The sequence below is a fragment of the Oncorhynchus tshawytscha genome, unplaced genomic scaffold (genome assembly GCF_018296145.1).
Source record: "Oncorhynchus tshawytscha isolate Ot180627B unplaced genomic scaffold, Otsh_v2.0 Un_contig_4934_pilon_pilon, whole genome shotgun sequence".
NCBI classification, from domain to species: Eukaryota; Metazoa; Chordata; class Actinopteri; order Salmoniformes; family Salmonidae; genus Oncorhynchus; species Oncorhynchus tshawytscha.
The window spans coordinates 586,927-612,073 of NW_024609814.1; the positions used below are offsets into that span (position 1 = coordinate 586,927).

The window sequence follows — 25,147 nt, forward strand, 5'->3', positions numbered from 1 at the left end:
ATACGCCCACCCAGTCAACCACCCTGCTTTCATTTAATTAACCATCTGTTATGTAACCATACCAAAAGTAACATATCATACTATTTTGCATTTCACAGATTTACATTTACTATGTTACATCTAGTCTGAGACCAGGCTGTCAATTTCAAGTAAAAGTGCTTCATATCATAAAATAAAAATACTAACAAAGACAGGAGGAAGGAGAACTATTCCTAGGCCGTCATTGAAAATAAGAATTTTTTCTTAATTAACTGACTTGCCTAGTTAAATAAAGGTTACATTTTTTATATTTTTATTTAAAAAAATAGCTAATTAAAATCATCTTCATAAAAGTCTTGTCTTCAGCAGGGATTTAAAAAGAGGCACAGAATCTGCAAGTCTGATCTAAAAAGTAGCCTAGTAGATGCCAACTTTAGGTGAATATGATTGAGAAACTATTGAAAATAAGAACATTTTTAATTTCCTCATAAAGAATAGAACAAGAAATAAACAAGTCAGATTGAATGTGGTAATTTCTAAACTTCAATATGTATATGTACAAAATGAGACACTGTATATCCATTCAAGACTGTTGAATAAAAAATAAAAATAAAGTCTTGCCAGTTAGAACAAGTGTAAAGCAATTACCTTCTCAAAACATCATGTAAAGTCTTCAGCTTCAGCAAGAAACAAATAAGGATAGAGATAAAGGAATCTAATTTACACATAAATAAGTACTGAATGCATACAGTAGGCCCTATACAGTATACAGATATTGTTGATATACCATGGAGGTGATCGAGTCACAACAGGGTTTTGAACAACGCTCCTTCCTCTCTCGTTTTTCTTTTATAATTGAAATATTTTAATAATCTTTGGTGTTTGAAATTAAACATGTCGACTGAAGGTGTCAAGGTGAGGCAATGATGATGGTTAAACAGGCGTGGTCCTGGATGTCGGTGTCCTCAGTGCTACTTGTTACCAATCTGTTGGTAGAGAACCATTGACACCACCATGGCAGCAATCTGAAACGATGACACGTCACAAGTGTTAACAGAATATAATGGTTACGTTCCAAATGGCATCCTAATCCCTTGAGAGTGCATTACTTTTGACTAGGGCCCAAATTGCACCCTAATACCTTTATAATGCACTACGTTGTGCACTATGTAGGGAATAGGATGCTATTTGGGATGCTGATAGTATTGTAACAGGTGTACTGTACCTCAAGCGCAGCGATGCCCAGTCCAACAGCTCCAATGATGACAGCGTTGTCCTCTATCAGGTTCAGCAACATGGTAAAGCAGCCAATGACTTTCTGGGGAGGAAACAGCACTCCAGTATTAGAATTAGATAGCTGCATGGGGATTCAATGATTATAAACACACACACACACACACACACACACACGCTATTAAATGTAAAACCTAGCCAGGGGCAGGAGATTTTCATGACTATGTGACCCAACCAAAGTGTAAGGAAACCCTCCTGGTCTAAACACAGCACATCGGAAGACCCTGTATTGTACTGTTAGATATCTGTACCGAGCGTTTAGCAGCAGCAGCTGCACAGGTTTCAGTTTTACTACAACATGTTGGTGGGTACGTAGGGTTAGTTGGGTTCTCTTGGAAAGGGGATCCATCGAAGTCTGTGTAATTACGGTATCCACAGCACTTGAACTAGGAGGGAAGCACAGAGACACAAATCATTATGACATGGTAGCATCTACAGATCACAGTAAGCAACTAGCGTAGCCAAGCACCACTGCCTTCTCTGAAACCTGTAAATGATCTGCATAAGAACATATGCATTTATTGAGTACACAAAAGTGTGCTAATAACATCCACTGGCAGAGTGGCAGTAAATTCACTACTTAATATAGTAGTGTGAATGAATGAAGTATACCTGTTCCATGGTACCATTCCATAGTGAAGTCAGGCTCTCATCCTTCCCATAGTCTCTTTGAATGCTGTCAACAACCTTCTCACTAAGGTCCTCAAGAACTTCCTTAGCCTAAAACATACAAAACAGAACACAAACCCATTTCCACAAATTCAGAAAATCTTTATTGTCCCAACATTAGGCTATTTGATTTACTACTGTATAAAAACTGTTTTCATCTGCCAATATGAACAAAACCATCTAGAAGAAAAAGAAACTCACACCTATTAAGACGAGGTGCTGGCTAGCGGAGTAGAACACCTATTAAGACGAGGTGCTGGCTAGCGGAGTAGAACACCTATTAAGACGAGGTGCTGGCTAGCGGAGTAGAACACCTATTAAGACGAGGTGCTGGCTAGCGGAGTAGAACACCTATTAAGACGAGGTGCTGGCTAGCGGAGTAGAACACCTATTAAGACGAGGTGCTGGCTAGCGGAGTAGAACACCTATTAAGACGAGGTGCTGGCTAGCGGAGTAGAACACCTATTAAGATGAGGTACTGGCTGGCGGAGTAGAAAACTGGAAAATAAAAGAGAGCCGCACACTCTAGGAGCTCAGATGCAAAAATGTAATTACCAACGTTTCGACAGCCAAGCTGTCTTCATCAGGGTATAATCACAAACACTGCGGGATGACTCGTTTATATTGTGTCAAAAGACACAGGTGTCTGTAATCGTGGCCAAGAGTGGCCTAATATCATTGGTTAATAATCAAATATTAAAATGTCATACAAAGAACAACATACAAACAACAAATGGATAGCATACGATCATGGATTAATTTGACTACACAAGCTTACAAACAATTACAATGACAAAGTCACAATAATCACAAGAATGGCTTCAGATCAAAGTCTACATTGAGACCGAAGGGCACAAGGGTCTTTAAATTAAAGATCCAGGCAGCCTCTCGTTTTAACAATACATTATCAAGGTCACCCCCTCTCCTAGGGAGGGTGACATGTTCGATGCCAATATAACGCAGAGACGAAATCGAGTGGCCTGCCTCCAAGAAGTGGGCCGCAACTGGATAAGTAAAGTTTTAACACCTAATGGTGCTACGATGCTCTGAGATACGTACTTTTAATTCGCGCTTTGTTTTACCTACATCATTTTTACCACAAGGACAAGTTATAAGATAAATAACTGCCTTAGTGGAGCACGTAATAACACCTTCTGAGATGGTCTCTGAGATGAACAATATGAACAAAACCACCACCAGCACAGCCAAATAAAGTTTCAAACGTTCCCCCTATTTACTAATTAGTGCACTGCTTTTGACCAGGGCCCATACAGTGTTAATAACTCCCTACCAGTGGTTGGAAGACGAGGACCACCACGCACCCAGCCACCTCTGCAATGAATATGATCAGGATGATGATGAAGAACTGGAAAGGAACAGACAAGCATACAGGGTTTAAGGGTTTGATGGGAAAAAAACAAAGGGTCAAAATGATGACCAATATGATGGCAGGTCAGGATGATGTTAAAGAACTGGAACGAAACAAAATGGCGACAGACAAGCATACATTCAGGGCTTCATAACAAAGCAAAAGGCAATGGGTCAAAACTATCACATTAGATCAAAGGTCAAAATTCTATAAATATATAATTGTGTATATCAACAAAGGAAGTAATTTTGCACAAAACATTTTTTTTAAAGTAACAAATAATGAATTAATCTTTCCATACCAGTATGTATATTCAAAAATAAACAGAGTAAAAGTCAAGTTGGTATTTGTATTAAATCGATTTCTGAATATTTATGTTCAATGGTCAAAGATGACACACCAGCATCAGCATACACCTGGACTCCTTCATGGCTCCACAGCACCCTAGGAAGCCCATGATCAGCAGGACCCCTCCGACCCCCATGAGCAGGTAGGCCACGTTAGCCAGCTGGCCCAGTTCTGCTGGGGCGTCCTTAATGTTGTCTAGTACTCCCAGTAGAGAGCCACTGTCCACCTTCACCCACACCCCCACTGCCAGGATGGCCACACCTGCCAACTGATACACACAACAGGGAGGTGGGAGAGAGAAAGAGGAGAAATAGGGGGAGGGGATAGTTTTAGTGTTTGGGAAAATGTTGATGAAGAGTACAGGGAGTATACTTTGAATGTTCTTTGAAAACTCTAAACCATATCATTAGAATGCGTCGTGGAGAAAAGGTGAATATAAGTGGGGCAAATGTTGTCAACATCATACACAACATGGTCATCTCTGCAACCATTAACTTCACAATTTTTTAAAGAAATCCCGAACCCACAGTAATTAGCTGGTATGACAAGGCAGGTAATTAATCTTCTTACTGTGACTAAAAATGACTTACAATATTAGTTCTGGGTAATATTATAACCAGAGAGTATATAAACTCAGCAAAAAAAGAAATGTCCCTTTTTCAGGACCCTGTCTTTCAAAGATAATTCGTAAAAATCCAAATAACTTCACAGATCCTCTTTGTAAATGGTTTAAACACTGTTTCCCATGCTTGCCTTTCTAGGGAGTTTTTCTTAGCCACCGTGCTTCTACATCTGCATTGCTTGCTGTTTGGGGTTTTAGGCTGGGTTTCTGTACAGCACTTTGAGATATCAGCTGATGTACGAAGGGCTATATAAATAAATTTGATTTGATTTGATTTGTTCAATGAACCATAAACCATTAATGAACATGCACTTGTGGAATGGTTGTTAAAACACTAACAGCTTACAGACGGTAGGCAATTAAGGTCACAGTTATGGAAACTTAGGACACTAAAGAAGCCTTTCTACTGACCCTGAAAAACACCAAAAGAAAGATACCCAGGGTCCCGGCTCATCCGGGTGAACGTCCCTTAGGCATGCTGCAAGGAGGCATGAGGGCTGCAGATGTGGCCTTGGCAATAAATTGCAATGTCCGTACTGTGAGACACCTAAGACAGCACTTTAGGGAGACAGGACGGACAGCTGATCGTCCTCGCAGTGGCAGACCACGTGTAACAACACCTGCACAGGATCGGTACATCCGAACATCACACCTGCGGGACAGGTACAGGATGGCAACAACAACTGCCCGAGTTACACCAGGAACGCACAATCCATCAGTGCTCAGACTGTCTGCAATAGGCTGAAAGAGGCTGGACTGAGGGCTTGTAGGCCTGTTGTAAGGCAGGTCCTCACCAGACATCATCGACAACAGTGTCGCCTATGGGCACGAACCCACTGTTGCTGGACTAGACAGGACTGGCAAAAAGTGCTCTTCACTGATGAGTCACGGTTTTGTCTCACCAGGGATGATGGTCGGATTCACGTTTATCATAGAAGGAATGAGCGTTACACCGAGGCCTGTACTCTGGAGCGGGATCGATTTGGAGGTGGAGGGTCCGTCATGGTCTGGGGTGGTGTGTCACAGCATCATCGGACTAAGCTTGTTGTCACTCAGGCAATGTCAATGTGGTGCATTACAGGGAAGACATCCTCCTCCCTCATGTGGTACCCTTCCTGCAGGCTCATCCTGACATTACCCTCCAGCATGACAATGCCACCAGCCATACTGCTCGTTCTGTGTGTGATTTCCTGCAAGACAGTAATGTCCATGTTCTGTCATGGCCAGCGAAGAGCCCGGATCTCAATCCCATTGAGCACGTCTGGGACCTGTTGGATCGGAGAGTGAGGGCTAGAGCCATTCCCCACAGAAATGTCCGGGAACTTGCAGGTGCCTCGGTGGAAGAGTGGGGTAACATCTCACAGCAAGAACTGGCAAATCTGGTGCAGTCCATGTGGAGGAGATGCACTGCAGTACTTAATGCAGCTGGTGGCCACACCAGATACTGACTGTTACTTTTGATTTTGACCCCCCCCCCTTTGTTCAGGGACACATTATTCCATTTCTGTTAGTCACATGTCTGTGGAGCTTGTTCAGTTTATGTTTCAGTTGTTGAATCTTGTTATGTTCACTCAAATATATACACATGTTAAGTTTGCTGAAAATAAATGCAGTTGACAGTGAGAGGACATTTCTTTTTTTGCTGAGTTTAGGTAAAGTTTTCCTCAATACACAAATCTATCCTCACAAAGATATGACTGTCATTTATGGTCCCTGTGGAACTTGGATGTGACACATTCCTGTTCTGAAGTGCACTTTCTTATCCTGTTCGCTCTCTGAATGACCTTGAAAATATCTAAGGGGTCATTGACCCTAACAGGTCAGGAGGCTTGGGTTCAAAATGGCGGTTATGTGGACATCTACAAGTCCAGAGTGCTAAAGAGGACAGGGGAAGTGACAACTTAATTCAAAGGCATCAAACTCCTTTCAGTACTATAAAACCTTAGTGAATTTAATAGCATATTATGCTAAAAACAGAAGCTCTCTATAGACTGTTTTGGTGGTAGTATTCTGATGGAATATAGGAGATGGGGGATAATTGAATGTTAGCTGAATACAAGTTGAATCTTACAAAGATGGCTCCATTGAAGATGAACATCATAATCTTGAGAAACCCGGAGCAACACATCTTTGCCGTCTGTTGTTTCCTTCTCCTGAAAAACAAAACGAAACTTCAACAGTAAGTTTAGGAGATGGACTTGGACATGCAGAATATTCAGTCAGTTACGGTTTGAGGCCAGTGTGTGTGTGTGTGTGTACATAAAGCTGTAGAGTTGTAACTAGACAGCCAACCTGTCTGGTTACAAGACCACAGGATGTTATACCAGGCTTGTCTGAGTCATTTTACAATGGCATAGCATCCATTTTAGTTACACATTAACCAGGGAGAAGGAGATGGTTATGGGGCGAAATAAATGCTCTCTAAATGTATCATTTTATTTGTTTTCACGGAGAAATAAACTGGGTTTGGAGTTGAAATGAACAATCAGAAAAGACAACCACTGAACCAACATTTCCATTTTGTAAAGCTGTGTTGTTTGCCAGCCAAATTCTAAGACCTGCCAATCACAATATCGCTTGCTTCCTTGTTTCAATTGTTAGTCCAACACCCCTCAAAAACCCTTAGACTGGTAATACGGATTTCACACCTTGCAAGACAGTACCAGTCCATCTCTTTTACTTGAAGTCAAAGCTACTTGGCAGATACCTGTTAATTAATGGGTCCTGGGCAAAAGTAGTCCAGAAGATATGGAATAAGGGGTTATTTGGGACACACTCAGAGTGGATGTTTTATTACTAGAGGTATTTTACAGGCATTGGTATTATTGGAACAGTCAAGGAGTCTTATCAGAATCTTCCTGGCAGTCACTGACGTTCAGTAGCATAGAAAACACCTCCATGAGATACAGAGACCCATAATGTCTTTATGGTCTGTTTCTTCAGTAGCTTGTTGGCTTTCGTGGGAATTGGAAAAGTGTCACTGGACGAGTCCAAGCCTAGTTGTTTTGGCCAGAGTTGTCTAGTGTAGCCTATTATACTTTATTATCATAGCAAAGACTCCACAACACAACCAGACGTATCTTTTTGAATTGTTATGTCAATCCTGTATGAGTTTATACCCTCTTCTCTAGCAGCTCGCTGGCTTCCTGTGAACTGGAGAAGTGTCACTGGATGAGACCAAGCCTAGTTTTAATTGCCACAATGAACAGGTTTGTTCCTTATTGCTGTTCATGCGTCAGTCTTTAGTGTACTTTGACAACTTTAACCTGGTACCCACAGGGTCATAAACGTCCCCGTAGCCAGGAAATACCAAGACTGAGAGGCAGAATGTTACCGGATGACATGTTCTTAAAACAAAGGTAAAGGGTGAGTTTCCCGGACGAGGATTTACGTCTAGTCCTGGACTAAATAGCATGTGTCCATGAAACTGGCCCCAAATCTGACTTATCAACAACACCATCCCAGGAGTCTCAGTTTCCCTCTCGTTACATGACTAGTGTATGAGAATGCAGCAGCACCATCAAAATATTAACTCGTCATTAATAAGATGCCATTTGATCTCATGACTGTTAGAACTTTAATGTGAACCAGTCTTTCATCCATTGGGCAAAGTTCTCCCCTTAGATACAGGGAGGTTCAAACAACAGTAACCTGGTTCATGTTAATAAGTCATTTATTAATCCCAAAAATAATCTTCCTTCTTACAGAAAAAAAAAGAAAATTATACAATGTATCAATTAAATAGAACAATTTCCCTGGATGTATATGGTCTGACTTTCTGTTGCAAATTAGATGCAAATGTGACCTGTGTCACAAAATGTATTACATTGAGTATTAGTTTATTTACTGAAGAAAGTACTGGTTTTCATGGGGTTTTTATGTAGCACATCAGACAAGTATGATTATATCATTCAAGTTTGTGTATTGTGGATTATTTTAAATGGAGTAGAAGAATTGAGTCTCTTACCTGTGCTGAGGTGATGACTGTTGATGTTTGAGAGGAGTGTTCGTCTCTATCTGGCCCTTTATCCTCACCCACCCCCACAGGTCTCACAAACACACGAGGGGAGGGAGTAAGTGACCAACGCACCACTGATTGGTTTCTAGTGTAGGACAACTTCCTGGAGGCTAAAGTCCTACTAGAGGGAACTTTATGACGGAGGTGAAAACACACACACTCTAGAGGGTGAAAACACACACACTCTCTAGAAGGTGAAAACACACACACACGAGGGTGAAAACACACCCACACACTCGAGGGTGAAAACACACACACACTCTAGAGGGTGAAAACACAACTATACAGAGCATTCGGAAAGTATTCAGACCCATTTACGTTACAGCCTTATTCTAAAATGGATTCAACAAAACAATTCCCTCAATCTACACACAATACCCCATAATGACAAAGCGAAAAACAGGTTTTTAGAAATGCTTGCAAATAAAAAATACCTTGTTTACATAGGTATTCAGCATCTTTGCTATGAGACTCTTGAGCTCAGGTGCATCCGATTTCCATTGATCATCCTTGAGATGTTTTGACAACTTGATTGGAGTTCAACTGTGGTTAATTCAATTGATTGGACATGATTTGGAAAGGCACACACCTGTTAATATAAGGTCCCACAGCTGACAGTTCATGTCAGAGCAAACACCAAACCATGATGTCGAAGGAATTGTCCGTAGACGTCAGCCAGAGCCCGGACTTGAACCCGAACAAACATCTCTGGATTGACTTCCCACAGTGGTCTAAGGCACTGCATCTCAGTGCTAGAGGTGTCACTACAGACCCTGGTTTGATCCCGGTCTGTATCACAACCGGCCGTGATCGAGAGTCCCATAGGGTGGTGCACAATTGGCCCAGCGTCGTCCGGGTTAAGGGAGGGTTTGGCCATCATTGTAAATAAGAATGTGTTCTTAACTGACTTGCCTAGTTAAATGAAGGTTTAAAAATACCTAAAAATAGCTATGCAGCAACACTCCCCATTCAACCTGACAGAGCTTGAGAGGATTTGCAGAGAAGAATGGGAGAAACTCCCAAAATACAGGTGTGAAAAGCTTGTAGCGTCATACCCAAGAAAACTTGAGGCTGTATTCGCTGCCAAAGGTGCTTCAACAAAGTACTGAGTAAAGGGTCTGAGTACTTCTGTAAATATTATTTTCAGTTCCTTTTAATACATTTGCAAAAATGTCTAAACCTATTTATGCTTTGTCATTATGGGGTAGCGTGTAGATTGAAGGAAAAAAAAACAATTTTATAAATGTTATAATAAGTCTAACAAAATGTGGAAAAAGTCAAAGGGTCTGAATACTTTCCGAATACACTGTATGCTGAACTTATGTCACATTCCTCTTCAGGATCTATTGAACCTCAAGAAGACAAAGTATTTCAAACTCCCTTTCATTCCAAGGTATGGTATTGCACTCAATGTTCACTGCTTGGCTCATCATTTATTTATAGACCAGGAAAACTTTTTTTTTGTCATAACCTGCACACGTTGACGTCACTCAGCCAAGTGTTATGACCTGTCGCTAAGTCCAATAAGCACTGCTGTATAAAAAAAAATAACTGCCAACAACCCAAATGGCACCCTACTCCCTATGTGGTGCACTACTTTTGACCAGGGCCTATAGGGAATAGGGTGCCATTTGGGAAATAACCAAACCTATCCCTCAACTCTACTCTTACCCCTTTTATGAATGGAACATCTGGAGATTAGAAACATTTAGATTATGTCTAAGGTAGACAGACCTACTAGGTCATGTCAAATGACCACAAACAACGGCAACAAGTAAACTGTATTCATACACGTTGACTGACATGAGAGTTCATAGCATTCACCTTACAGTATACAGTAATTAGAAGCCATTTCTACGACAACCATTGAATGAGGAAGTCACAACATGTTACTAAACAGTTACTGAACGTAGGCAACTGAAGATATTTTGGGATGAAAGAAGGAGAGATACACCTGACTTCATTAAATTGACATTACATTTTTTTATTTCGTTCATTCGAGGGGATTGAGCAGACAGTCATTGACTGAAATCAATCAATCGAAATCATGCTTTGACTTTTACATTTGACCTGAGCACTAAGACATGAACCTATAAAACACAACAAACCAGACACAAATATAGTAAGTCGTTTTTCCATTCAATGTCGGATGTAGAATCTAATAGCTCATTCAGTTCCAGTAGTTAGTGGGACAGTGCAGAGCAGGAAGGTCCAGCACGGTTGGGGGTCAATTCCTTTTCAATTCAGCCAATGCAGGGAGTAAACTGAAATTCTAAATTCTCCTCAACGCTACTCCATGAGAATAAAAATGGAAGTTCAGTTCCTGAATTGACTGCATTGAAATTGAATTGACCCCCATCATCTAGTTGAGTCAAGAAACTTTGGCAAGTTGGTTGGTTAGTCATAGTTGACCTGACATTTTGGTTTTACAGTGTATAGGCTACAGATGAACATTCCTAAGCAATAGCCTCATAAGCCAGCCCTCTAGATGCTCCCTTAGTATAGGGCCTTGAGTTTTTCCACCACGCAGCCAGGAGAAACTCGGGGCCCTACATTGTCATTGACGTTAGGCAGACCCACCTGAGCTATTGACACGATTAGTGGGTGCTTCCATTATTGCTGCAGTAACATTCAATATCCACACGGGGGCAGTATGATCAAGACACAATCAAACATATCTGAACTACAGCGCTGAACAACGTTTCTGAGGCTAGGCTTGGGTTGTGGGAAGGTTCCCAGATGAAGTCTCCCCTAGGTACAGATCTAGGATCAGCTTACCCTCCCCAATCCTAACCATAAGTGGGGGAAATGTAAAACTGACCCAAGATCAGCGTCTAGGGGAAACTTCACACTACTCCGAGAAGCTTATCCTATAGCAAAATACATTCCATCAGCTCATTCTAAACAAGAGGACTGATGTGAAATCTGTTGTTAGAAGCAAAGTGAGTCAAGAGACTGGGGAACCAGTCGGTAACAGGGATAGTAGCAACAATGTTATACAAAACCAAAAGTACATTCACAACGCTAGATTTCTGGCAAGTCAATGAGCGTGTGTGGGAGTGGTTGTGTATTTAATTTTTTCAGTGTGTGTGTACGAGCATGTATACGGTATGTATGTTTAAGGCGTTATCAGCAGGAGCAGCCACCCTTGTCTGGGGGCGTGTCCTGCAGGCTGGGGCCCTTGTGATTGGCCAATGGGCTGGGCTCCCCATTCACGCTCTCGCTCATCTTCTCGCAGATGACGTCGACGAGACGCTCGAACACCTGCTTCACGTTGATGTTGTCTTTGGCACTGGCCTCGAAGAACTGGAACCCTGGAGAAAGAGGGAGGAGAACAGGGAAACAAAGGATTACTAGAAGCAACAAGCCTAGCAAAAGACTGACTTGTTTTGTATTCTCTGTGAGTGTATATGTTGAAGTATTCATATACAGTATTTGTTTATTTTCTGTTTGTGTACTGTCTATATACCAATGTTAGTCTGTCTTTTAAGGTTGAGAGACAGGAGACAGACGAGTATATACACTCATGTTTATGTGTGTGTGTGCGCGCATCTCTGCCACCCTGCTTGTCAGCCAGTCTCTGTCCGTCCTCAGAGAGAGAGAGAGACAGTGTGTGTGTTCTCTCCTACCCAGTTCATCAGCCAGTCTCTGTCCGTCCTCAGAAAGAGAGAGTGTGTGTGTTCTCTCCTACCCAGTTCATCAGCCAGTCTCTGTCCGTCCTACTACCCAGTTCATCAGCCAGTCTCTGTCCGTCCTCAGAGAGAGAGAGAGAGAGAGAGAGAGAGAGAGAGAGCGAGAGGCAGACGGTATGTGTGTGTGTGTGTTCTCTCCTACCCAGTTCATCAGCCAGTCTCTGACCGTCCTCTGCTGGTACCAGCCTGTCATCCTCCAGGTCAGCCTTGTTCCCCACCAGGATCACCTGGGCGTTGTCCCACGAGTACGTCTTGATCTGGGTCGCCCTGGAGACCGGACAACGACAATCAATATACGACTTTCATAACAATAGTATGCATCTGTTACTGTATATAACCTCAGAGGTAAATAGTGTTGGAAAACCCTTGCATTCCAGCTGTTTCATGACTTAACACGATTTTCCAACAACAGGTAAGGGAGAAAGCAGAGCCCCATGGGAGTACTGTACCCACAAGTCCTGTGCACACACACACACACACAGTGAGAGTTAGTGTGAATGTCTGTGTCAAATTGAATAAACTTTATTGATCCAGAAGGGGATATGACCCACCAGTCCTGCACAGCGTAGAAGGAGTCCTGGTTGGTGATGTCATACATGAGCAGGAAGCCCATGGCTCCTCTGTAGTAGGCTGTGGTGATGGTCCTGTAACGCTCCTGGCCCGCCGTGTCCTGTCACACACACACACACACACACACGGTTGTTTTAAAAGAGTCAGTACCATGTCGTCTATCCCTCCACTTAAATAAATACACACAGCACAGCTTAAATGGACGCCTCCAGTTTCAAAACACAATAGGCCTGGTCTTACTGTAGCAACAGACAGCCGAGTAGCCGCCATGGTTCACCTAGCATACAGAAACACTGTCAACCAACACGCCGTAGGCCCTGCAGCCCACACGCCGTAGGCCCTGCAGCCCACACGCCCTGCAGCCCACACGCCGTAGGCCCTGCAGCCCACACGCCGTAGGCCCTGCAGCCCACACGCCGTAGGCCCTGCAGCCCACACGCCGTAGGCCCTGCAGCCCACACGCCGTAGGCCCTGCAGCCCACACGCCGTAGGCCCTGCAGCCCACACGCCGTAGGCCCTGCAGCCCACACGCCCTGCAGCCCACACGCCGTACGCCCTGCAGCCCACACGCCCTGCAGCCCCACACGTACGCCCTGCAGCCCACACGCCCTGCAGCCCACACACGCCGCCCTGCAGCCCACACGCCCTGCAGCCCACACGCCGTAGGCCCTGCAGCCCACACGCCCTGCAGCCCACACGCCGTAGGCCCTGCAGCCCACACGCCCTGCAGCCCACACGCCGTACGCCCTGCAGCCCACACGCCCTGCAGCCCACACGCCGTAGGCCCTGCAGCCCACACGCCGTAGGCCCTGCAGCGATGGAGAAGCACCTTCCAGATGGAAATAGAATAACTTAAGGAATTAAATCACACATTATGACCTCATTGACTTGAAAACAGGGACACCAGTTCAGGTATTTCTATGGGGGTTCACATTGCCACAGCCCAGCAAAAGCCATGAGGGCCATCCATCATACAGACACCATGGTGCCATACCTTATGTGAGTAGTGGGGGAGTATTGGTTAACTGTAGCCTACTCAGCACAAGGAAAGAAGACAATGATTAACCCATAAGCACAGCAGAGTGGAGGGAAAGCCATGTCAAGACAGCCCTCATGTTTCCACACCCTCTATGTACACCAGGATACAATGGCACCACTGCAGAATACTGTAAACCCAGTCTGACTAACAGAACCCACAACTATAGGGCAAGGAGTTATTCCATCCTGAGCAGGAAAAACTCTGGGCCCTAGTTATAGTAGCTGTAACTAGGACCTGGAAGTTGTTCCTGGTCAGGCCACTAGCAATAACACCTCAACGAATAATCAATATTACAACTAAGCTAATGTGGATGGTTTATCTAGAAAGCAACATATCAGCAGTCATAAAGATATGACCAGTAGTTTAGTGTAGTGGTGAGTAAGCTACTGTGAGAGAATCTTCTAGGCAGCCCTTTTCCCTGTACCTATATAGTGCACTTCTTTGTCAAAAGTAGTCCACTATATAGTAACAGGGTGCCATTTGGGACATTGACCCTAATCTTCTTCTTGTGAGAATCCTATCCGACAGACGGTAATATTGTAACAGGCATGTATACGGCGGCAAGTAGCCTAGCAGTCAAGAACGTTGGGCCAGTAACCGAAAGCTTGCTGGTTCGAATCCCTGTGCTGACGAGGTGAAACATGTACTTATCCCTAGTTCCTCCTGCAAGTCGCTCTGGATAAGAGAGTCTGCTAAATGACCCAAATGTACTGGGTGTCAGATTGCACTGTAAGCATATTAGAAAGCAGAGACCGCAGCACAGCCTTCTGCATCTTTTATGAAGTGGATGTCCAGGGATGATGTTCAACGTCCAGTGTGGTTAACGTCTGCGTCCAAAATGGCACCCTATTCCCCATATAGTGCACTACATGGGTCCTGGTCAAAAGTAGTGAATGAGGGAATAGGGTGCCATTTCAGATACTTGTACATAATACAGTAAACAGGCACCATGTTTCATGCAACTGTGGGCCCCTCTTTGATCTGTGTAGCTGTCATTTCAGTGGACAAACATCCTTCTCACTCAGCATACCATCAGAGAAAGAAGCCTGCTGGAACTTAAGGGTAAAAAACATAAATAATCAGAGAATGAATGTTGTTATTAGCAAAAACTTCCTCTCCTTCCTCCCTTGTTCGGAGTGGTCTGGTAAAACAAGCCAGGCGAACATAGCAGGAAAAAAGGCACATTAACAAGCAAGAATGTGAACAAGGATCCGCACACACCCTCCCTCAAGTTTGACACCCCTTCCCTATAACCTTTGACCCCCTTGCTGCCAGCTCGCTGCCAGCTCTTAGGAAAAAACATGTTTGACCAGATACAGTGCTATTTCTCTGTAGACTTTCAGCATGCTTACATAGAGAAGGGCAACATGCAATGCACTGACACAAATGACTGATAATTGGCTGAAATAAGTTTGTGGTTGTTATTCTGTTTTCAGCGCAGCCTTCGATATTATTGACCATAACCTGTTGTTGAGAAAACGTATGGTTTTTCAACCTCAACTCTGAATCCACGATATGGCAATCTATATAATATAACTGAGGGGGTTTTATTTAATGGAAGCTTCTCTAATGTCAAACATGTCAGGTGTGGTGTACCGAAGGGCAGCCCTCTACTCTTTTCTATTTTTTACTAATGACCTGTACTGGCACTGAACAAAGCCTGTGTGTCCATGTATGCTGATGATTCAACCATATACAGGGAGGGGAAAAAAGTATTTGAACCCCTACTGATTTTGTATGTTTGCCCACTGACAAAGAAATGATCAGTCTGTAAATTTAATGGTAGGTTTATTTGAACAGTGAGAGACAGAATAATAACAAAAATATCCATAAAAACATGTCAAGAATTTTATAAATTGATTTGCATTTTAATGAGGGAAATAAGTATTAGACCCCCTCTCAATCAGAAAGATTTCTGGCTCCCAGGTGTCTTTTATACAGGTAACGAGCTGAGATCAGGAGCACACTCTTAAAGGGAGTGCTCCTAATCTCAGTTTGTTACCTGTATAAAAGACACCTGTACACAGAAGCAATCAATCAATCAGATTCCAAACTCTCCACCAGACCAAAGAGCTCTCCAAGGATGTCAGGGACTAGATTGTAGACCTACACAAGGCTGGAATGGGCTACAAGACCATCGCCAAGCAGCTTGGTGAGAAGGTGGCAACAGTTGGTGCGATTATTGGCAAATGGAAGAAACACAAAAGAACTGTCAATCTCTCTCAGCCTGGGGCTCCATGCAAGATCTCACCTCGTGGAGTTGAAATGATCATGAGAACGGTGAGGAATCAGCCCAGAACTACACGGGACGATCTTGTCAATGATCTCAAGGCAGCTGGGACCATAGTCACCAAGAAAACAATAGGTAACACACTACGCCGCGAAGGACTGAAATCCTGCAGCGCCCGCAAGGTCCCCATGCTCAAGAAAGCACATGTACATGCCCGTTTGGAGAGGAGTGGGACAAAATCCCTCCTGAGATGTGTGCAAACCTGGTGGCCAACTACAAGAAACATCTGACCTCTGATTGCCAACAAGGGTTTTGCAGAGGGGTCAAATACTTATTTCCCTCATTAAAATGCAAATCAATTTATAACATTTTTGACATGCGTTTTTCTGGATTTGTTTGTTGTTATTCTGTCTCTCACTGTTCAAATGAACCTACCAATACAATTATACACTGATCATTTCTTTGTCAGTGGGCAAACGTACAAAATCAGCAGGGGATCAAATACTTTTCTCCCTCACTGTACATGTCAGCAACCACAGCTAATAGAGTCACAGAAAGCCTTATAGAGTGGCAGTCTGTTTAGGAATGGATAGCCAGTAATAAACTGGTCCTGAACATCTCTAAAACTAAGAGCATCGTATTTGGTACAAATCCTTCCTTAAGTCCTAGACCTCAGCTGAATCTGGTAATGCATGGTGTGGCTGTTGAACAAGTTGAAGAGACTAAATTAATTGGCGCTACCTTAGATTGTAAACGGTCATGGTCAAAACATCTAGATTCAATGGTTGTAAAGATGGGGAGAGGTCTGTCCGTAATAAAGAGACACTGCTTTTTTGACACCACACTCCACAAAGCAAGTCCTGCAGTCTCTAGTTTAATCTTATCTTGATTATTGTCCAGTCATGTGGTCGAGTCCTGCAAAGAAAAACCTAGTTAAACTGCAGCTGGCACAGAACAGAGCGGTACGTCTTGCTTGTCATTGTAGTCAGAGGGCTAATAGAAATACGATACAGCCAGTCTCTCTTGGCTAAGAGTTGAGGAGTAGACTGACTGCATCAGTTAGTGTTTTTATAAGAACAATGATTGTGTTGGAAATTCCAAAAGTTTGCCTAGTCAGCTTACACACAACACTGACACACACACACTTACCCCAGCAGACATGCCACCAGGGGTCTTTTCACAGTCCCAAGGTCCAGAATAAATTCAAGAAAACGTACAGTATTATACAGAGCCAAGAGTGCATGGAACTCCTCTCTCATATAGCGCAAATGAACAGCAAACCTGGTTTCAAAAAACAAAACCGCCTCTCCCCCATGTGCCCTACTGGTTGTGGGTACGTACTGACGTGTGCCCTACTGGTTGTGGGTACGTACTGACGTGTGCCCTACTGGTTGTGGGTACGTACTGACGTGTGCCCTACTGGTTGTGGGTACGTACTGACGTGTGCCCTACTGGTTGTGTGTACGTACTGACGTGTGCCCTACTGGTTGTGGGTACGTACTGACGTGTGCCCTACTGGTTGGTTGACGTGTGCCCTACTGGTTGTGGTACGTACTGACGTGTGCCCTACTGGTTGTGGGTACGTACTGACGTGTGCCCTACTGGTTGTGTGTACGTACTGACGTGTGCCCTACTGGTTGTGTGTACGTACTGACGTGTGCCCTACTGGTTGTGTGTACGTACTGACGTGTGCCCTACTGGTTGTGTGTACGTACGTGTGCCCTACTGGTTGTGTGTACGTACTGACGTGTGCCCTACTGGTTGTGTGCCCTACGTACTGACGTGTGCCCTACTGGTTGTGTGTACGTACTGACGTGTGCCCTACTGGTTGTGTGTACGTGCCCTACTGACGTGTGCCCTACTGGTGCCCTGTGTGTACGTACTGACGTGTGCCCTACTGGTTGTGTGTACGTACTGACGTGTGCCCTACTGGTTGTGTGTACGTACTGACGTGTGCCCTACTGGTGTGTGTACGTACTGACGTGTGCCCTACTGGTTGTGGGTACGTACTGACGTGTGCCCTACTGGTTGTGGGTACGTACTGACGTGTGCCCTACTGGTTGTGGGTACGTACTGACGTGTGCCCTACGTACTGACGTGTGCCCTACTGGTTGTGGGTACGACTGACGTGTGCCCTACTGGTTGTGGGTACGTACTGACGTGTGCCCTACTGGTTGTGGGTACGTACTGACGTGTGCCCTACTGGTTGTGTGTACGTACTGACGTGTGCCCTACTGGTTGTGGGTATGTACTGACATGTCTGTGGAACTGATAGATGCACACTACATGTTCATGTTTTTAAATGTATATATTTTGTAAAGTATTGTCTTTTTCCAGTAAGACTAGCTGTCACCATTGGCGTCGGCTAACAGGCATCCTAATGAATCAAAATCAAACCCCATCTTACCCAGATCTGTAGCTTGACCCTCTTCTCGTTGCGGTAGACCGTCTTAACCTTGAAGTCGATGCCCACGGTGGAGACGAAGGCAGAGGTAAAGGAGTCATCAGCGTAGCGGAAGAGTAAGCTGGTCTTCCCCACGCTGCTGTTGCCGATGATCAGCAGCTTGAACATGTAGTCAAAGTTCTGGTCCGCGGCATCCTTCTGGGCCTGGGTCTGCAGCTGGCCGGCACCGGGGTCGCTCGCCAGCGCCATCTAGGAGCGGAGAGGAGGAAACAGTTGAAGCAGTGCAACTCCTAGACCGGGAGTGCGTTCAGTACGACACACACTGTTATAACGTTTAACTCGGAAACGGTCCTGTAACGAACAACCAGTTAAAGAACGTTATGATTATGGTGGCCCAGAGGCGAATTGATGTGGTGCAATTTCAAATGGTCATATTGTTTAGGCCTCACCCCGCCCACATACAGTTGAAGACAGAAGTTTACATACACTTAGGTTGGAGTCATTAAAACTTGTTTTTCAACCACTCCACAAATGTCTTGTTAACAAACTATAGTTTTGGCAAGTCGGTTAGGACATCTACTTTGTGCATGACAAGCAATTTTCCAAACAATTGTTTATAGACAGATTATTTCATTTATAATTCACTGTATCACAATTCCAGTGGGTCAGAAGTTTACATACACTAATGTTGACTGTGCCTTTAAACAGCTTGGAAAATTCCAGATAATTATGTCAAGGCTTTAGAAGCTTCTAACAGGCTAATTGACATAATTTGAGTCAATTGGGGGTGTACCTGTGGATGCATTTCAAGTAGAGGTCGACCGATTATGATTTTTTTCAACGCCGATACCGATTATTGGAGGACCAAAAAAGCTGATACCGATTAGTCGGCCAATTTTTTATTAATTGATTTGTAATAATGACAATTACAACAATACAGAATGAACACTTATTTTAACTTCATATAATACATCAATACAATCAAATTAGCCTCAAGTAAATAATGAAACATGTTCAATTTGGTTTAAATAATGCAAAAACAAAGTGTTGGAGAAGAAAGTAAAAGTGCAATATGTGCTATGTAAGAAAGCTAACGTTTCAGTTCCTTGCTCAGAACATGAGAACATATGAAAGCTGGTGGTTCCTTTTAATATGAGTCTTCAATATTCCCAGGTAAGAAGTTTTAGGTTGTAGTTATTATAGGACTATTTCCCTCTATACCATTTGTATTTCATTAACCTTTGACTATTGGGATGTTCTTATAGGCACTTTAGTATCTCCTCGCTCCTCCCTGGGCTCAAACCAGGAACACAACGACAACAGCCACCCTCGAAGCAGCATTACCCATGAGCAAGGGAAACAATTACTAGAAGGCTCAGAGCGAGTGACGTTTGAAACGCTATTAGCACGTGCTAACTAGCTAGCCATTTCACTTCGGTTACACCAGCCTCATCTCGGGAGTTGATAGGCTTGAAGTCATAAACAGCGCAATGCTTGACGCACAATGAAGAACTGCTGGCAAAATGCACGAAAGTGCTGTTTGAATTAATGTTTACGCGTCTGCTTCTGCCTACCACCGTTCAGTCAAATACTTAGATACTTGTATGCTCAGTCACATTATATGCAACGCAGGACACGCTAGATAATATCTAGTAATATCATCAACCATGTGTAGTTAACTGGTGATTATGATTAATTGTTTTTTATAAGATAAGTTTAATGCTAGCTAGCAACTTACCTTGGCTTACTGCATTCGTGTAACAGGCAATGAGCGAGAGGCAGGTAGTTATTGCATTGGACGAGTTAACTGTACGTTTGCAAGATTGGATCCCCCGTGCTGACCAGTTGAAAATCTGTCGTTCTGCCCCTGAACGAGGCAGTTAACCCACCGTTCCTAGGCCATCATTGAAAGTAAGAATGTGTTCTTAACTGACTTGCCTAGTTAAATAAAAAAGGTATAAAAAAATATATAAAAATAAATACAAAATTTAAATCGGCGCCCAAAAATACCGATTTCCGATTGTTATGAAAACTTGAAATTGGCCCTAATTAAATCGGCCATCCCGATTAATTGGTCGACCTCTAATTTCAAGGCCTATCTTCAAACTCAGTGCCTCTTTGCTTGACATCATGGGAAAATCAAAAGAAATCAGCCAACACCTCAGAAAAAAATTGTAGGCCTCCACAAGTCTGGTTCATCCTTGGGAGCAATTTCCAAATGCTTGAAGGTACCACATTCATCTGTACAAACAATGGTACGCAAGTATAAACACCATGGGACCACGCAGCCGTCATACCGCTCAGGAAGGAGGCTCGTTCTGTCTCCTAGAGATGAATGTACTTTGGTGCAAAAAGTGCAAATCAATCCCAGAACAAAAGCAAAGGACCTTGTGAAGATGCTGGAGGAAACACGTACAAAAGTATCTATATGCACAGTAAATCGAGTCCTATATCGACATAACCTGAAAGGCCACTCAGCAAGGAAAAAGCCACTGCTCCAAAACCGCCATAAAAAGCCAGACTATGGGGACATAGATTGTACTTTTTGGAGAAATGTCCTCTGGTCTGATAAAACAAAAATAGAACTGTTTGGCCAGAATGACCATCGTTATGTTTGGAGGAAAAAGGGGAGACTTGCAACCTGAAGAACACCATCCCAATCGTGAAGCACGGGGTGGCCGCATCATGTTGTGGGGGTGCTTTGCTGCAGGAGGGACTGGTGCACTTCATAAAATAGATGGCATCATGAGGAAAGACAGTCATGTGGATATATTGAAGCAACATCTCAAGACATCAGTCAGGAAGTTAAAGCTTGGTCACAAATGGGTCTTCCAAATGGACAATGACCCCAAGCATACTTCCAAAGTTGTGGCAAAATGGCTTAAGGACAACAAAGTCAAGTTATTGGAGTGGCCATCACAAAGCCCTGACCTCAATCCTATAGAACATTTGTGGGCAGAACTGAAAAAGTGTGTGCGAGCAAGGAGGCCTACAAAGCTGACTCCGTTACACCAGCTCTATCAGGAGGAATGGGCCAAAACTCACCCAACTTATTGTGGGAAGCTTGTGGAATGCTACCCAAAACATTTGACCCAAGTTAAACAATTTAAAGGCAATGCCACCAAATACTAATTGAGTGTATGTCAACTTTTGACCCACTGGGAATGTGATGAAAGAAATAAAAGCTGAAAGAAATCACTCTCCTATTACACTGACGTTTCACATTCTTAAAATAAAGTGGCGATCCTAACTGACCTAAGACAGAATTTTTACTAGGATTAAATGTCAGGAATTATGAAAAACTGAGTTTAAATGCATTTGGGTAAGGTGTATGTAAACTTCTGACATTAACTGTACTTTATAAACCTATTCAATATTTGATCAGTCATTGGACGGGACTATGTGATGATCAGGGTGAATTTATGACAGTGTTGTGAGTCAGCAGGTTCCTTCCATAACTCTCGCTAGCCCTCTCTATTTTCCTGCATCGTGAATGAAAGCCAGAGTACTACTACACACCCCCCCCCCCCGCTATAGTCCTGTAGTATGAATAAAAAGCCCAGGGTAATTCCACAGTAAAATATATGCCAAACAAAAACCATTGATTTCAAAGTTTAACAAACCATACAACTCTATGCACAAGGACTACTTTTAATAATAGAAGACTGAATATTTGACAAAAACACATTCACTGGAAGAACTGTGCAGATGCAAAGTGTGGTAACAGAATAGTGTGTCCACGTTTTCTAAAAAACATCTGCTCTATATAAAGATTCAACAATGTCTGCAGAAAGAATGGCGTGTCACCGTTAATTTCTCTACCATAAGCCGCCTCCAACGTACTCTTAGAGAATTTGTCTGTACATCCAACCGGCCTTACAACCGCAAACCACATGTATGGCGTCGTGTGGGTGAGCAGTTCTCAACGTTGTAAACAGAGTGCCATTTTATTTTACCAAGCAAGTCAGTTAAGAACAAATTCTTATTTTCAATGACGGCCTAGGAACAGTGGGTTAACTGTCTTGTTCAGGGGCAGAACGACAGATTTTTACCTTGTCAGCTTGGGGATTCGATCTTGCAACCTTTCGGTTACTAGTCCAATGCTCTAACCACTAGGCTACCTGCCACCCATTATGATACGGACAGGCATAAGCTACGGACAATGAACACAATTGCATTTTATTGATGGCAATTTGAATGCACAGAGATACTGTGACGAGATCCTAAGGCCCATTGTTGTGCTTCAATGTAGCTTCCTTCACCGCATTCGATCTACAAACACAGCCTATTAGCCATACAATTAGCTGCTACACATTAACTCAGCACCGGGATTAAAATACATCATTTATTACATACTGAGGGATCTGTTAGCAGAAAAAGTATTTTGTTAACAAAAGGTAAACAAATATGTTTGCTTTACAGAACCATCTCCTTTGTGTAGTTTTACAGAACATTTCCTGCAATTCTAAACATTTTTGCTGTGGGGTAGAGATACATTGTCACTGTTTTAAAGCAAATTGTCTGCAATTCTACCATTCCTTTTTTTGCCATGACTTGTGCAAGGTTAATATGAAAGTAGTGAAAGTGACTAACAAAATCAATGGTTGCCCCCTGGAGGTCAGGAGCCCGGGGCACGTACCCGGTAGTTCGGCCATGATTACAACAAGTTTAGATAGCTGGCTAGACTAACTTACCAATCTACATTTTGTTCTACAAACATGAGTTAATTGAGTGACTGTCAGTGAGTGGAAAAAGGAAATCCGCAGCAACCAAGTTTGGAAATGGCACTTTTTGTATTCTATTATTCTAACTCTCAACAGTAAGTAAAGACGCCGACTGAATTCCAAAAAACATTTCACATAAAGAGCCGGACCTCGGTGTCCTCACGGCGGTTGTATATGCCTCAACTTCTCAAAAATATAGACTGATTCGGAACCCAATTTGACATGCTCCTATAAACTTCACATGTTGATGCTCATGGGTCCTTTTACATGGAAATGACCCCAGAATGTCCACTTCTTCTCTCTCTAGCTCTCCTCCATCTCTCTGTCTCTCCTGGCCTGGAGCATGAGGGACACTGAGCATATGAGGGACACTGAGCTGAGCAGTGCTCTTTGCCTGATTAAGACCGTTTCCTTGGCAACCAGCTCAGCACAAACCATCCAGGGCCATAAAAACTAAGCATTACAGAGACCCAACAGACACACACACTGAATACAGTAACGACTAGAAGAAACCAGTGCATGTTACTGTTGCCAAAATAGCACTTAGATCTCAATTCTGACTGCATTCATGTTGGTCATGTTGGCATCTATGTTTGTGGCCTTTATGGGGAGAATTGACCCTTATCAACACATTCAATTTCAATGTAGGCCTTTTTATCAATCATAAAACCACACAGGTATATTCCCCTCCTTCAAAAGGGACTGTCAAAAGCAAAGATACTACACATTGCCCTTTAAAAATGGAGGTATATTAAGTAAAAATGACATATTCCACTAGTAACAGTTGGGAACATTACAAGTCTATTTCAGTATGTTCCAACCTGAGACTAGAATCATTGTTCTATGTGACAAGGTGTACCTGACGTGACCCAGAGGAAGAGGGACTTGAGTCACAGTGGTGATAGAAGGCAGGAAGGAAGGAATCAGAACATGATGCAACATTCCACTCACTGTACATAGTGGGCATATCTAAAAATACTACTTTCCCTAGTCTAGAGTGCACTACTTCTGATCAGAACCACATAGCTGGGGTGTGTTTGTTTGTTTATGTGGATGGAAACGGTAAAGGAGGTCACTTGTTTGAGGTGATGGGTGGGACGCTTTTAATTCCTCCCAACCGGATATGATGACCCAAACAATTTATGGTTGTCTGCGGAATGGCACCCTGTTCCAAGTGTATATCCCGAATGGCACCCTGTTCCAAGTTGTGCACTAGGGAGTGCCATTTGGGACGCAACATTACAATCTCATGCATGTACGGCCAATAGACTATAAGACTAATATACAAATGTAAACCGTTGAACTGTTCAAAAAGTAAACAGTAAGGCAATAAATTCCTAATTCAAGTTGGCCAACAGCTTTCGTTATTTTATAAATGTATTTAGTTGACGGTAATAGATCTGTACAAATAGGCCTAGTCTACTCTACTTTGATATAGTAGGCCTATAGCATACAAAATAATGAGAATACTGGTTGTAGGCACATGCTGAAAGCTTTTTACATAGAGAAGGCAACAGCTGTCCCAAAACCACACGAGCGGTCCTAGTCTAAACTGATTGTAGCCTTTTGCGAAAAAATATTAAAAACACCCATAACTTTTGAGTTTGACAATCATGAAAGGGATGCATCTCCGGGCTTCCATATGGCCAATATCTCATTGCTGTACAACATGAAAAATAAGAAAAGAACCAAAACCTCATAAGAAATGCCTCTCAAAATACTGTCGGGTTCTTTACCTCAAATCCAGTGTGTGAATCGTTTTTTCGTCCACTCCCTCCTCCCGTTCCAACTCGATGTCTTTCTTTCCTCTCGCCTACTGTACGGTACTCCCGGATCTCATGCTCGCTCCTCCGTAGATGTTTGCGATATGGAATGCTGCGGAAGTTTCCCTATATTAACCCAGTGTCACCGACAGACCGACCCAGAGAACAGCGATGAATCCACGTTCACACAACCTCTGTATGTAGTGTTGCCCGTTTGCTGAACTTCAAAGGTAGTTAACGAGTGCCGTGCGCACAGGGGTGCGCGTTGTGCATTTCAACATTGTTGCTTTTTGATGTATTGTTAGTTTTCTTATTTTCTCTCCCTCTCGTTCAACAAAGTTTACATTGTTACAGTGCAGAGGAAATGTATAGTCAACCAGGCAAACAAATGCAAGATTCTCCACCAGTTACTCTTCAACAGTTACTC

General features: G+C 43.2%; 2 protein-coding genes across 2 annotated transcripts; both read right to left on the reverse strand.

Moving 5' to 3' along the window:
* Positions 1–437: 437 nt before the first annotated feature.
* LOC112247970 (tetraspanin-1-like) lies at positions 438–8,350 on the reverse strand. The gene is made up of 8 exons (XM_042318701.1): positions 8,248–8,350; positions 6,352–6,433; positions 3,711–3,926; positions 3,233–3,307; positions 1,885–1,992; positions 1,524–1,658; positions 1,205–1,297; positions 438–1,004 (listed from the first exon to the last, which is right to left on the reverse strand). Exons 2-8 carry the CDS (start codon positions 6,406–6,408, stop codon positions 951–953), a joined length of 738 nt encoding a protein of 245 aa, XP_042174635.1. The 5' UTR covers positions 6,409–6,433; positions 8,248–8,350; the 3' UTR covers positions 438–950.
* Positions 8,351–10,257: 1,907 nt separating this feature from the next.
* LOC112247963 (ras-related protein Rab-3D) lies at positions 10,258–24,965 on the reverse strand. The gene is made up of 5 exons (XM_042318703.1): positions 24,694–24,965; positions 18,237–18,482; positions 12,542–12,660; positions 12,133–12,257; positions 10,258–11,612 (listed from the first exon to the last, which is right to left on the reverse strand). The coding sequence occupies exons 2-5, from the start codon at positions 18,480–18,482 to the stop codon at positions 11,428–11,430; spliced, it is 675 nt and encodes a 224-aa protein (XP_042174637.1). The 5' UTR covers positions 24,694–24,965; the 3' UTR covers positions 10,258–11,427.
* Between the last annotated feature and the right edge of the window lie 182 nt (positions 24,966–25,147).